Raw genomic sequence first — 15482 nt, forward strand, 5'->3', positions numbered from 1 at the left:
TCATTTCATGATTCTTGGCATCAGCCAGGAGAGAGTACATTGCCAAGGGCCTAATAAAAATTTCATCCATTCAATAACTCATTTGTAGGCAGAAGGGCTAGTGTTCTGTAGGTGACCCCGGAAGGCTGAAGAAAGGGTGAGGAGGTGTAGATAGCCATTCCTGGGGAGCAGTAGGATGCCCGGCTTCTCTACCCACGAAGAACACAAGGTCTTGGAGCCCAACAGCACACTTTCCAGCCTGGTGGCCTCACTCCAGGTCAGGATTCTTGGTGCTCCCAGAAAGCGACTGAGAGCTGTTACCTTGGCCTGCTCAGGTCATGGGATATGACAATAGCCTCGGGCTATGAGCTCCTCACCCCAACTGCAGACAGAAGAGGGTGTGGGGAGACCAGGCAGTAGCCCTTAAAGGGACCAAAGATAGAGACCATCTCAGTGCTAAGTAGCAGAAACACAGAAATTACACCGCCATCTTTAACCCTCACCCTGGATGCTCACCCTGGATGCTCACCAGCAAAGGGTGTTAGGCTGGTCTACAGTCTCCCAAATCCTAAGACACACTAGGAGGAGGCCTGGTCGATCCCTCTAGGACCCATCCTCTGCTGAGGCCCTCCTGAGGTCCTTAGAGCAATTTTCAGATACCAGCCCATTTGTTCTTGGATACCTCTTTCCATCCAGGCTGGGGGAAAAAAACCAGGACCCAATAAGGAATGGGCCAGAAGGCAAAGGCAGAAGTTTCTTCTCCCCTCCCCTACCCAGCCCTCCCCAAGCACCAGCAAGCGCCCGGGCTGCTTCCCCAGCCTCTACACCTGATGCCCATTCTGGGATTTGCATTTGCAACATGCACTGACATTCACTGGGACACAATCCCATGAGGAAGCCACTTCTCGCCAACTGGCCCTTATCCATGATGGGGGCTCAACCAGACTTCCCTGGTTCTCCAAGAGTAAAGACAACAGGTTGCTCCCTACAGATCAAGACTCTAGATTTCCAGCCCAAAGTCTGTCCTCTCACCTAGTCACCAGGCTATGGGCCACACGTGGCTCCACTGATGCCCCACACATGCAGGCCCTCGGACCTCATCTTCCCTGAGTACAGCTGAATACAGCAGGGACCTGGTGAGGAGGTGGGTCCTCAGGTTCATACTGCTTCCTGCTCGGAGTCCTGGAGGCATGAGTTCAGGGGAAGAAATGTGAATCCCAGGAAATGGAAGAGACCAGAAAAGCCTGAAGAGCACCATGTGACAAGTATTCTAGCTCAAGGAATTAGGACAAGAGTGCATTAAAAACGAGTCACTGGACAAAAGGAATGGACTTCCAGTTATAAAATAAATTAGTCCTGGGATGTAATGTAGAGCATGGTGATACAGTTCATGATACTGTATGCGCTTCCCAGGTGGTGCTAATGGTAAAGAACCTGCCTGCCAATTCAGGAGACAAAAGAGATATGGGTTCAATCCCTGGGTTGGGAAGATCCCCTAGAGGAGGGAATGGCAATCTAGTATTCTTGCTATGGACAGAGGAGCCTGGCAGGCTACAGTCCATGGGGTTGCAAAGAGTCAGACACAACTGAAGCAACTTAGCATGTACACACTGTGTTGTATATTTGAGAGCTGCTAAGGGAGTACAAACTGCGGAAAATTCTTCAAGAAATGGGAATACCAGACCACCTGACCTGCCTCCTGAGAAATCTGTATACAGGTCAAGAAGAAACAGTTAGAACTGGACATGGAACAACAGACTTGTTCCAAATCAGGAAAAGAGTATATCTACATTGTATATTGTCACCTTGCTTATTTAACTTATATGCAGAGTACATCATGAAAAATGCTGGGCTGGAGGAAGCACAAGCTGGAATCAAGATTGCTGGGAGAAATAGCCATAACCTCAGATACCCAGATGACACCACCCTTATGGCAGAAAGCAAAGAAGAACTAAAGAACATCTTGATGAAAGTGGAAGAGGAGAGTGAAAAAGTTGGCTTAAAACTCAACATTCAGAAAACTAAGATCATGGCATCTGGTCCCATCACTTCATGGCAAATAGATCAGGAAACAGTGGAAACAGTGAGAGACTATTTTGGGGGGCTCCAAAATCACTGCAGATGGTGACTGCAGCCATGAAATTAAAAGACAGTTGCTCTTGGAAGAAAAGTTATGACCAACCTAGACAGCTTATTAAAAAGCAGAGACATTACTTTGCCAACGAAGATCCGTCTAATCAAAGCTGTGGTTTTTCCAGTAGTCATGTATGGATATGAGAGTTGGACCATAAAGAAAGCTAAGCACTGAAGAATTGGTGCTTTTGAACTGTGGTATTGGAGAACTCTTGAGAGTCCCATGGACTAGATCCAACCAGTCAATACTAAAGGAAATCAATCCTGAATATTCATTGGAAGGACTGGCTGAAGCTAAAACTCCAATACTTTGGCCACCTGATGCAAAGAACTCACTCATTGGAAAAGATGTTGATGCTGGGAAAAATTGAAGGTGGGAGGAGAAGGGGACGACAGAGGATGAGATGGTTGGATGGCATCACTGACTCAATGGACATGAGTTTGAGTAAACTCCGGGAGTTGATGATGGACAGGGAGGCCTGGCGTGCTGCAGTCCATGGGGTTGCAAAGAGTCAGACATGACTAAGTGACTGAACTGAACAGAGTAGAGGTTTGTTTTTTAGTATAATTGCTTTACAATGTTGCGTTAGTTTCTGCTGTACTATATGAATCAGCTAAATGTATACATATATCCCCTCCCTCTTGAGCCTCCCTCCCACGCCCCCCATCCCACCCCTCTAGGTCATCGCAGAGCACTGAGCTGAGCTCCCTGTGCTTTGCAGCAGCTTCCGACTAGCTAGCTATTTTACTCATGGCAGTGTATATATGTCAATGCCACAAGAGAATAGATCTTAAAAGTCCTGATCATAAGAAAACATGTAACTACGTACGGTGATGGATTGTTAACTAGACTCTTGCAGTGATCATTTTGCAATATATACAAATATTGAACAATTATGCTCTACATCTGAAACTAGTGTCATGTTACATGTCAATTTCATCTCAATTTTAAAATGAACCACTTTGTAAGCTCTTTGAGCTGTAACTATGACAAAACCTACAGGGGACCCCAATCCTACAAAGCATAAGTCCTAAAGTCAGCCTCCTGTACCTTACACACCCCTCCTCCACTTTCCTGCTTGAAATGTCACAGGACAGAGGTCATCTGAGATTGTGTTTCCCTTCTCAGGCCTCCAGGGAATCCCAGACTCTAGGCAAAACAAAACAAAACAAAACAAAACAAAATTCTATAATTCGTCCCATCCCCATCCCTCATTGCCTCAAGGTAAGAAGGCATAAGGGAAAGGAATGCAATGGCCTTGAGAATGAAGAGTGCGGGGAAAAGCTGGGTTTGCTAACAGTGTCCCTGAGAGGGCTCCTCAATGGGAATGCTCAGGAGCCTGGCCTGGCTGAGGCGGGTGAAACCTGTGTGGTCTGGGCTGAGGCCAAAAGAAGCGTAGCCTAGCCCCAGAGCAAAGTAACTCGAGCATCGGCTGAATCAAAAGAAACTGATACTGTGCATTAAAAGCCAGTGTGGTCTTTTAGACTGGCTGGGGAGACAGCCCCAGCCCTGTGTGGAGTTTCTGGCCTCCTCCTTTCTGCTCTCAACCCTGAACTTGCCTCAAACTTGAAAAGGCTAATTAAAGCCCAAAGAAAAATCAAAAGCTTGTTATCTGGCTCCATTAGTCCCAGTACTGGCATTAGCCTGTCTTGCAAAGCTGCCTTTCCTCTGTTCTCTCCAAGGCCACCAGGCGGATGTTAGGACCTACAGCTCTGCAGACTCCCCATGATGAACTCTGCTTTTTGTGCTGTGGCAGGGAGCAAGGGCGAGACAAATGCTTGCCTGTGGGCAGTCAGGCTGATCCCCACCGCTGATTTTACTCCCAAAAGCATCGCCCCAAAAGACAGGCTAGGAGCAAGTTTTCTGCAGCAAAAATAGCCAACCCCTCTAATCTCAAAAGAACTAGCTGTTAAGTAAGCACACAGCATAAACTTACTATTTTCTAACACAAGGAGCATGTGTGTGAGCTCATGGGGTATTTCTTGTGTACATGCAATGCATGTGTATAGAGGTGTGTGTGGGCGTGTGTGCAAGCGTGGTGGTGAGAGGCAAGGGTTTTCTCCTCAAATGCAGTCTCTGCCATGCATACACAAAATATGTGACTTAGTGCAACTCACTCAAGTTGTCGGGCCTCAGAACAAAGATACAGATTGGGAGATCTCTGAGCACCTTCCCGTGGAAACACTCTTGGGGCATTTCCCCCAGGGACCTACATCTGAGTGTGTAATAAACATACACACAGCACAGCATCTGGCCTGTCATTCCTTGTCTTCATGTGGGAGCAGTCCACAGCCCAGGAAGCCCATAAACCCATCTTATAGATTCTTGAGTGGATCACCTACTGCCCAAACCAAAGTCTCTAGTGCTCAGCAGATACAAGGGAGTCCCCTCCATTCCCTGGCCTCAAGCCCCCTCAATGTGTTGCTTCCTTCTTTGGCTCATGGTGCCTCTTCAATGCCTCTTCAATTCCCTTTGTGACACTAGGGGCATCTCCTGGCTTTTCAGGACCTCCAAGAAGAAATGACATCTTATAATTTCAGCCTCTGGAAAATGCATCACTAGAAAACAGCCTGAGCCTAAATGCTAGGGCACCAAAGACAAACTTTGGGTGGCAAGTGAGTTCCTTCTTTCTCTTCCTCTCCCCTGCCATCACCCCAAATCCCAGTACCCCGAGGAACGACCTCACCACATGCTGGGGGTGGGGTGCCAGTGCCCTCTGAGGGCTGCTTGGCAAGCAGCCACACTTTATGAACGAAACTTGCACTTCTTAAATCAGTCCAAATACCCTGTCCTAATATGGGATTCCATCAAAGTTTGACTAGGAGTCAAGAACTACATCCAAAAAAAAAAAAAAAGAACTACATCCACACAACTGAATGCTTCTACCTGATGAGTGAACTGACTTTTCTTCTCCTACACTAATATTATGGGATAGGTTTTCTCAAACAAGGTTCATAATTTTTCAAATGGACAATAAATAGGAAAAAGGGAAAGGAGAGTGACACAGGGCATAGAAGATGCCAATAGCTGAACCTTCCAAGTCACTTGAAGAGTGGTTGAGAAAAAACAACCATGAAGATGAACAGAAGTCAAGCCATAGAAAGGCAGGTGCTTTTCACTTTGGGTCACAAGTGGGTTAGGCTGGGAGAGGCAGGAGTCTGTGTAGCCCGCAGCACCTGCGGTCACCCAGCAGCCTGAGGTCGTCTGTCCATCAGGACCCTGGGCAGGCTTCCCAAACCAACCCTTCATTCTCCCCTTCCTCCAGTTTCCTTCAGCCCTTCTGTCACCCAGCACCGCTCCGTGGCTGCTTCTGGACATTGTGACATATCTCCTCCATGGAACTGTGCACACAGAAGATGCCTAACAAATGCAGTTTTCTAAGCAAGCTCTGTTTTTCATCTGTGTTCACTGGACTCTCATCCTATTCCTTCTGATCTTATTTTGCCATTTCCTAAAGACACAAGGGGCTAAAAACATACCTCTTCAGAAGTTCTACATCTACTCCAAATGTGAAATGACTGCCTCCCCTACTCCCAGTAGTGGTTTTACTCTAAGCTCTCCCCACCCATCACCCAATGGTTTTATTCTATGCTCAGAAGGGTGACTAACAGGTGTGGTTGGTAAGAAGGTGGGTACACCAGTGCACGAGGTGAGGCATCCAAAGCCAGGGCTCTGGGACAATCTGGAGGGATATGGTGGGGAGGGAAGTGGGTGGGGATTCAGGATTGTTTGGGGGTACACATGTATACCTGTGGCTGATTCATGTTATGTATGGCAAAAAACATCACAATATTGTAATATAATTATCCTCCAATTAAAATAAATCAAATTAATTAAAAAAAAAAGAAGAAGGTGGGTACACATCTGGCATCACAGCACACACAATGCAGCCTTCAACAATGCCTGGTCCACGCGGAATGTACAGCATACAATTCCTGCCTATTCTAGCCCCTCCTCTTTCAGCCAGTGAGCCAATCAGAACAGAGAAAAGTGCCGATAGGAAATCTACATTCAGCTCCGGCTCTGACTCTCATAAGCTCAGTGCTAGTGGTCACAGCATGCCTGAGCTGGTGATGATCGGAGCCTAAGGAGCCCCAGAGGTGGGATATACTTGTCTCATCTACAAAACGGGACAGGTGGTTCACACCCTGTGGAGGCCACAGCCTGGGCCTCCTCATTGTGCCCTCCAGGCCCACAGGTCCTCCCTGGACTCACCGCACTGCTGCAGGGAATGTCCTTCACCTTGAGCCAGGCCAGGTCCAGCGTGCCCTCGCCCCGGTAGCAGGACTGCAGCCGCTCTTTAATGCGGTCGTTGATTTGCTTTAGGATGAAGATGCATAAGGCCGACTCGTCCAGGGATTTCATCTTCCGCTTCTGGCCTTTGGAGAAGACGGTGAAGAGCAGGTCGTCCTCTGGGCGGACCCCAAGGGTCCGGGCAAGCACGGCCCCGGCTTTGGACAGGTAGGCAGCCTGCAGCAGGCGGTACTCCACCCCGCTGCGCTCACAGCCGATGGGCACCTCCACGTAGGAGTTGAAGGCTGTGTCCTCCTTGCAAAGCCTCACAAGCTTGGACGTATAAACCTGCTCCTTTGTGGTAGAGCCCGGGGGAGACACCATCTCAGGCTGGAGCGTCAAAAAGTAGACAAAGTTGCCGCTGCTGAAGCCGTAGACATAGTAGATATCAAAGTCGGGGATGACGGTGAAAGTGTCCGAAGGGATCTTGATCATCGAGGCCACAAACTCGTCGTGGAAGACATATGCGAACATGCCGTCTGCCTCCGAGTTCTTGGTCAGTTTCCGGCTAGAGATGGTGGGGAAATACTCAGGCTTCCCATCCACAGCAGTGGCAATGAAGAGCTTGTCATCCAGGTTGTTGTAGGAGACGATTACCCCAAAGACGGAGCCACTCTCGTTGACCCCCGACAGGTAGTGTTCCTTCTTGTGGAAAGGCTCCCCCAGCTTGAAGAGGTCCTCCAGCCTCAGTAGCTTGCAGATGCCCTGGTACAGGCTCCCACAGGCGATTAGCCTGTTCTCCTTGTAGTCTATCAGCAGCATCTTGTTGACATTATTGGTGGGGGTCAGGGGCTCGTTGCATGTCTGGACGATGCGGGGCGGGTAGCACTTGGGGTTGTCCTCGTCCGGCCCCGTCTGGTGGGTCACCAGGACCTTCAGGTCACTGGAGAGCTTGTAGATCCGGTTGACGGCGCCCACGTAAATGTGCCCTGTCCTCTCATCCACCACCAGGTGGTTGAAGCTCTCGGCGGGCTCCCCGCGGAACGTGACGAAAGACCGCTTCTGGGAAGGTGGGGGCGACTGCCGGGGGAGCAGAGTGGAGGAGCCCATCCCCACCATCAGGAGATGGGAGAGCAGGCAAGTCCAGTTCCAAGGCATGGCTTTCATTTCAGAGACGCGTCCTTGGGGCACGGGGCACTGGGCACAGCAGTGTCACGTGAGGAGTGCAGGCTCCCTGTGGGGGAAAGGAAAGAGGTGATGCTGATGACAAAGGCCGAGTCTTAGTTTCACCCCATAGCTTGTCTGGCTGGGCCCTCAAAGCATCCTGCACACACTGAAATAGATCTTCAAGGGGGGAAGCTGGGGCTGGTCCCCAGCATACATGTATGAGTCAGCCCAAGCTAGTGGCAGCAGGTGGGCATGTCAGTAGTAGTACTAGTAATAATACTAGCGATGGTAGCAACAGTGATAATGGTGGTGGTAATAATGATGATAATGTTGATGATGATAGTCATTGCCCACAGAATGCCTGACTGTGCATCAGTCACTGTCCAGCACCTTCCAGGGACTCTCATTTCATTTGAACAAATTTTTAGTGCTGTGTATCTTCCACCTGCCCCTCCCCGCCCCACACACACACACCTAGCTCTGCTCTCTTCCCTTCTCTGTGCCCAGGAGCCCTTACATGTGCAGGTTCCTTGGTCTGAGTTAGGTGCAGCAGAGTGAGGATAATCAGCAGAAACCCAGTGGGAAGGGGAGAGGCTCAGAAGAGGGGAGGTGGGCTGCGTGTATTCGGCCTCCCCATCCCCGGAGTCTGTGGATTGCCTCCTATCTGCCTCCATTTGGTCCTAGGGGAGATAAAGGGCCTCCGTGTTTTTGGCCCTAAACACCGCCCTGCCTCTGAGGAGGCACCTGGTCAACAGCTCCTCTATTAACCTTTGTGCCAATGACCTGATTTGCATGTAGGATGTTTCCTACTAGGACCCTAACTAGCAGCCTCCTGATGTAAGAATCTCCGACACTCCCACTTTAGAGCGGAGGGCAGGTATCCAAGATGCACAGGTAAAAGCAGTAAAGGTCATCCGACATCCCTGGGGATCCTGTGGTTAAGAATCCACCTGCCAACAATGCAGGGGAGATGGGTTTGATCCCCGGTCCAGGAAGATTCCACGTGCCTCAGAGCAACTAAGCCCCTGCGCCGCAACTACTGAAGCTCTTGCACCCAGGGCCCATGCTTCTTCAGCAAGGGAAGCCACTTCAATGAGTAGCCCATGCACGGCAACTGGAGAGTAGCCCCTGCTCACCAGCACTAGAGAAAGCCCATGCGCACCAACGAAGACCCAGCATAGCCAAAAATAAATGTTTTGAAATGCTATATATGTATAAAACTATACTTGAATAAACTGACTCATTTTTTAAAAAAAGCAAGAGAGCCCAACTCACACGTGCATGGAAACATCATACATGCAAATCAGGTCACTGGCACAAAGGTTAATTGAGGTCCATGCTCTCGTATTGTCCTGCTAAACCATTTCAGTTTACCCCAGCCGGGCACAGATGGGAATGTCCACCAGTGACGGCTTATACACAACAGATCAGTTCAAACAACCCTTCCTCGGGGGCTGTCCATTACAGCTCCAGCCCCCTGGGTCTGCACCTACTGCAGGGGAAGGTTCTCCTTTGCCCCTCCCCCCCACCCCAATCCCTGCTGGTCCGTGCAAGAGGCCAAATTAACAACCCAAATCCCAGATCCCTTCACTGCGTGTCAGCAACCCGGTCCTCTGGGTCCACTGCCCAGCTCTGAGCCTCGATGTCATTTTAATGAGGCAGATCTTGGCTGCCGCCCATAGTGAGGCCTCCTCTGAGAGGTTTTCATTAAAGGCAGAGAACAAATGCTTTAAGAAATGGTCAAGTAAATAAATAAATAAACAACTCCCTGTGGAACAATATAGTTTTCCATCCTAATGGTCTCATTCATTTCTATTCAAGATGCCTTTTGGCATGCATTTCCAGAAAATGGCTTTTCATATTTCTTCCAGTTTGGGAGAAATCTGGGAAGGAATGGCCTACGTCTTATTCAGGGACATCTCACCTCTGTGGAATTTCTTTCATTCTCCCCCCAGTCCCTGCCCAAATAACTCAGAAACAAGCTGATAGGAAGAGGTAGGTGACTGAGCCAAAGACCCATCCCCCATTCCAAGCAACTTGTTAGTTACTGTTAATCTCTCAGTCATGTCAGACTCTTTGCGACCCCATGGACTATAGCCCAACCAGGCTCCTCTGTGCATGGAATTCTCCAGGAAAGAATGCTGGAGTGGGTAGTCATTCTCTTGTCCAGGGTACCTTCCCGACCCAGGGATCGAACCTAGGTCTCGTATATTACAGGCAGATTCTTTACCATCTGAGCCACCAGGGAAATCCCAAGCAGAGAGAGTGCAAAGTCCTAAATGAAATCAACCCTGAATATTCATTGGAAGAACTGATACTGAAGTTGAAGCTCCAATATCTTGGCCACCTGATGTGAAAAGCCTACTCATTGGAAAAGATCCTGATGCTGGGAAAGATTGAGGGCAGGGGGAGAAGAGGGCAACAGAGGATGAGGTGGTTGGATGGGATCATTGACTCAAAGGACATGAGTTTGAGCAAGCTCTGGGAGATGGTGAAGGACAGGGAAGCCTGGTATGCTGCAGTCCATGGAGTCCAAAAGAGTTGGACACAACTGAGCGAATAAACAAGAGACGAAAGAAGAAAGTTAAACAGACACTTGACATTGTCAGCAAAGGTCCCAGTGAAAACCACAAATCTTCTCAAAAAAACATCAGAGGAGGGGAACTGGCAGACAGCACACTCAGGACCAACAGCAATCCTGTGAGCAGATGACCTTCATCTCTTCCTCCACAAGGCAAACATGCGCTCAGGGCACATTCCAAATGAGCAAGATACTGTGGATCCAAGGATGGCCAAGGCTGGACCAGGCCCTGGAAGAACCCTGAGTCAGGGGGGTGGATACCGCCAGAACCCCAGTTACTCAGATGATGGAATGTTAGATGATGGACTTCAAGAGCTCAGATGAGTACAGCTGACCTCTAACCTGGGGCAAGGGGAACAAGGAGAAGGCTGCAGGATGCCTCAGCGAGGCCAGGGCATTTGGGCTGAGCCTTGAACTTTGAGAGGACCTGAAGAGCTGGAGAGGAAGGGCCTCCCTGGGGAGGGGTCCTTGGAGCCACAGCGAGGGCACCCTCAGGGTGCACACCAGGAGGCGTCTGTCTGGAAAACACAGTTCGTAAGAGTCAGAAGGACATAGGGTGAGAAAGGGAGCCAGGACCTTGTCAAGGTGTCCCTGGGAGGTTGAGACTAAAATACACGGTGTCGGAGAAAAAACTTGGGAAGAGCTTAGATCCTGCTTCCAGAAAGGACCTCCATGCTCCTGTTGGTTTAACCTTTGCTGAAAGAACTGAGTTTGGAGCTGAGGCCTGTGAGAGCTCCCTGGGAGCAGGGGGTACCTTGTTCATTGGTGCGTCCACAGCGCCAGACCCACAGCTGACATGGAAGGGAGACTCAAGACCTTTTTCTGGCTGGCAGGAAGAGGGCTGGAGGTGAGGAGGAGCATCAGCATCTGTGTATCACTTACAGGACCCCCGGCCCCAGCCAAATGCTAGGACACCCATGACCTCACTCATCAGACACCTGTTGGCTGGGGTCAGAAGTGTTTGATTTGCTTTGCAGGTGAGGAAGCCAGCTCAGCAAGAGCACATGGCTCATGGCTCATGGCTCATGGCTCATGGCTCATAAGCTGGCAGAGCTGAGGCTGAAACCCAGCGTTGGTGGTGGTAGTGGTCTACTCACTAAGTCGTGTCTGACTCTTGAGACCCACCAGACTCCTCTGTCCATAGGATTTTCTAAGAAAGAATACTGGAATGGAGTACCATTTCCTTTTCCAGGGGATCTTTCCAAACCAGGGATCGAACCTGGGTTTCCTGCACTACAGGCAGATTCATTACTGACTGGGCTACCAGGAAAGCTCAGGTGAAGCCCAGCATTGTAGTACTACAAAAGCTGTCCTCTTTCTAGGAAAGCGCAATTCCAGAGCCCCCAGAAGTCAATTTTATTTACTTATTTATTTTTAAATTTTGATTCTTTCCAGTGAAAGCTCTTATCAAATTTGTTACACTGCTTCAGTTTTATGCTTTGTTTTTTTGGCCATGTGGCATGTGAGATCTTAGCCCCCCAAATAGGGATTGAACTCGCACCTCCTGCATTGGAAGGTGAAGTCTTAACCGCTAGACCACTAGAGAAGTCCTGAAAGTCCATTTTAATCCATGTTAAGTTCCCACACACAGAAATCCCAATACATCACCCAGCAATACCTCTCCTAGCTCTGTAGGGGCAAAGCAAAGCCCCTGGAACCCGCAGGGCATAACTTCACAGGTAACGCCCATCAGGCAGGCACAGGTATTTATTTCTAAAAGCAATAATGACAGGAAAGTGCCTGGCACACAGTCTCTCCCGGCCCCAAGTAAGTGTTTCTTATGTGTGGGTTGTTGTGGATGTTGCTGTGTTGTTGTTGTTGTTGTTGACAAGACTTTAACAAGATTAGAGGGACTAGGATCAAAAAATACCCAAAGGTACCACCTCTGTAAGTGATGAGGGGTCAGGATGGTTCATTGTGAATTGCCTGTGCACATCTAAGTATCAGAATCTAGAAGTTTATCTGAAAGAGATGATCCATTTGGACAATTCCAACCGCTGATTCTAGAGACAAGAAAGCTGTGACCCACAGACGTTAAATGACTTGCAGGAGGTCAAACAGTGAGCTCACAGTGGGGATGGGGTCAAGCTCAAGTCCCTGGACTCCCAATCCAGGGCTCTTCTCACCACCCTTGGCCTGTCTCCCGACTTTACCTGAACCCCTTCAGCCTTTGTCTGGAGGAGCCTGCTGTATGGGTGCCATGTGCTCTGCTGGCTACTGCAGCTCTGAGAACACCGCTGCCAACAGCCAAATTCCAGCAGGGTTGGTAATCCTCATTCCAGACAGGCAGGTGCGGGTCAGGCCTCAGCCACCAGCCTTCTGGAGGGAACTGTCAACAGTCCCTGTTTTGGAACCTGCTGAGCACCAGGAAAGCGTGCCTGCCACAGCCCTGCCTTACTGTACCCACTCACGGGCCCACAAGCCAATCAACAGCTCTCTGGTTTGCAAGAGGCGAGACGAGGAAGCCTGTAATTATAAATTTACTGAGCAGAAAGGTGCCAGGCCTCATTCCCCATCTTCTATTAGGCACTGAAATGAGACACAGTTATGCATCTCAAACACTCGTCACCCTCATCTGAGGACGGCGAAATTACTGCGCCTGGAGAGGGGGGAACCCACAGAAAACAATAACGTGTGATAGGAATAACCAGCCTCTCATTTCACACACCACGAAAGAGACTGATTAGAAAACAAATAAGAGAAATGGAAGAGAATGGGGGAGGTAGGGATGTGAGCTCTAGGGATGTGGAGGGCCCCAGCTTGCCTCATCAGAGACCCCACCCGGTGCCACCCAGGGGTGAACCAACTGCAGCCCTCCCAGCCCAGTGCCAGACCCAAAGGTGGGTAGAGTTGCCCACCTGCCCCCGCCCAAGGCTGCCTGAGGCCGTCCGTCCTGGCAAAGCTGGATTTAATCCTGGTAAGTGAGGATGTGACCTAGGAAACCCCCACTGAGATTCCAGGTCCCATCTGCCATTTCTCTCTCGGGTCATCACTCGGTTGATTTGAAAAACCAAGTATTGGAGGTGGCATTCAGCCCAGTTCAGATGCTTCAAGGCAAATAATGAAGCCGAGTCACCCCCAAATGGCCCTGAAGGACTCAGGAACTAGGAAGAATGAGAAAGGCTCAGGAAGGTGGGGCTGAAAGACTCTGAATCCAACCCAAACACGCTGCTGTTTCCCCCCTCTTTGAAATCAAATTTTAATTCTAAATCATCTCAGGAGAGGTGGGACTCATTTTTAGAAGCTGATCATCATTTTGATTAAAGAAATTGGGGCTTTGTTTTATGTGGCACGTGGTGAAGAGCTCAAACTAATTTTCATGAAATAGCATCATCTTCTCAGATTCTTGAGTGGCAGAGAAGAAAGTTATTATAGAGTAGTTTAAAAATAGCAATTACTGCACAAAATTACTTCTGAGTTTACAAAGTGTTTTCATATATATTACCTTGTTCTGACTGTACTATGCGTGGCAACCCTGTTAGGCAGAAGAAGTATTTGTAAGTAGGCAGCCTTTACAGATAAGGAAACAGATGCATGAGTAGTTATAGGTCCTGGCTGGGGTCACACCCAGTCATACTGGGACTTGGAAATCTCTTCAGGTCTTCCTCGGTGGCACACAGTACTTCCCTGAACCTCTGAACAGAATCCTCTTGTCCTCAGGACCTTTGCTATGGAATAATAGAACATCCAGAAAATGTTTTCTGGGATGGCGTTTCAAAAGACAAATCACAATCCATCCTGAGTCTAGAAATCAACTGAGCAGGCCACATGTGCTCTTTTTAATGAAATAAAATCAAGGAGAAAAATAAAAGCATGTCACATTTAGGAAGGATAAAACTTGTGTGAGACTGATGTTTCAGCCACGTAAGTGCATGCATGAGTGTGAAGTAAGTCTACTTCCTGCAGTCGGTCACTGTCATGGTAACTATGATGTGTCCACTTGACTGGGCCATGGTACCTAGATATGTGGGCAAACGTCATCCTGGATGTTTCTGAGAGGGGTTTTTGGATGCGATTACCATTTGAATCAGTGGACTTTGAGTGAGGCAGACTTCCCCCTATAATATGGGTGTGCAGCCACCCAATCAGTTGAAGACTGACTCAAACAAAAGCGTGACCTCCCCAAGGGAGAGGGAATTCTGCAGCCAATGCCTTTGGACTTGAACTACGACATGGGCTTTCCTCTGAGTCTCAAGTCTGCAGTCCTACTCTGCTGATTTTGGACTTGGAGCCTCTATAATTGCATGACCTAATTCCTTAAAATAAACTCCTCTCTCTCTATATCTACACACACACAGACACACACACACACACACAGAGCTTCTGCTTCTCTGGAAAACCCTGACTAATACAGTCATGATCAAAACACAAAAATTGGAAGACACTGCTAGACACAGTAGACACCTGTTGTTTTCGCTACTATTCATTTATCCTCTAGAGAGCCACCCCTTCACCCTTTCTCAGCCAAAAGTTTCTGGGAAAATTAACTTCACCCCTGGTTCAGGGGAGGACACGTCACCCAAGCTCAAACCAATCAGCACAGAGCAGGGGCGGGTCCCAGTGACTGGTTCAGGGATGGGCACTTGGTTGGATCAGAATCTCTGGGAGGCAATAGACTTTGGACGGGAGTGCTGAGGGAAACATTCTAGGTCTGCCATTGGCTGTGTCCTTGGAGAGGGGCGGGCTTAAGAACTCTGGGCACCATCTTGTAACCAGAGGGGTTGGAGAGGGGCGGGGACCCTGAAGAGAAGGAAGCCTAGTCCCGGGAGAGCAGAGTTGAGCCAGGGCACGGAAAGTCCTGAGTCCCAGGTCCTGGTGATCACACAGATGTCTAGATCACGTGCACTGAAGCCAGCTCTATGCTTATACTTTCCAGCTACAGGAGCCAAAAATTCCCCTTTTATATAAGCCAGCGAGGGTTCTGGCACTTGTTAATGAAAGAATTATGACCCATACACAGAAAAATCCAGCCTTCCAGCCAAAAGAATAAGTGTCTCTCACCACATCCTCTCTAATAGATTGTCCTTTCACAAGAAGTAATCATGCCTGGGTCCCACTGCCCCAGAGATAAACTAGAATTTTGCTAATATAATGAGTGTGTGTGTGCATGTTGACTTTCATAGTCCATCACAATGCTCCCCTGTCTGCTAGGCCTTTGCCTTGAAGGCCATGCTGACAAGTCTCTTGGGATCTTCACCTGTCCACACCCCCGTGTCTTCTGCATAGGTGGTTACCTGGCCTGGGATGACCACCCCAACCCCTCCCCTAAGGCCTCATTCTTCTGATGAATCATGTCTGACCCTGGCATTGGTCTAGGACAGCCCCTCACCCATGTGTTACTGCAGGAACTCAGGTTAGTCTCACATCCCACAAACGCTGTTATATTTG

General features: G+C 49.1%; 1 protein-coding gene across 1 annotated transcript in view; it reads right to left on the minus strand.

Moving 5' to 3' along the window:
* PLXNA4 (plexin A4) overlaps positions 1-15482 on the minus strand; it is a 482931-nt gene that overhangs the window by 401542 nt on the left and 65907 nt on the right. Inside the window, exon 2 of the mRNA XM_061414733.1 lies at positions 6329-7580. Within this exon, the coding sequence (XP_061270717.1) occupies positions 6329-7513 (1185 nt within the window). The 5' untranslated portion in view covers positions 7514-7580. The remainder of the gene's footprint in view (positions 1-6328; positions 7581-15482) is intronic.

The sequence above is a fragment of the Bos javanicus genome, chromosome 4, assembly GCF_032452875.1.
Source record: "Bos javanicus breed banteng chromosome 4, ARS-OSU_banteng_1.0, whole genome shotgun sequence".
NCBI lineage: Eukaryota > Metazoa > Chordata > Mammalia > Artiodactyla > Bovidae > Bos > Bos javanicus.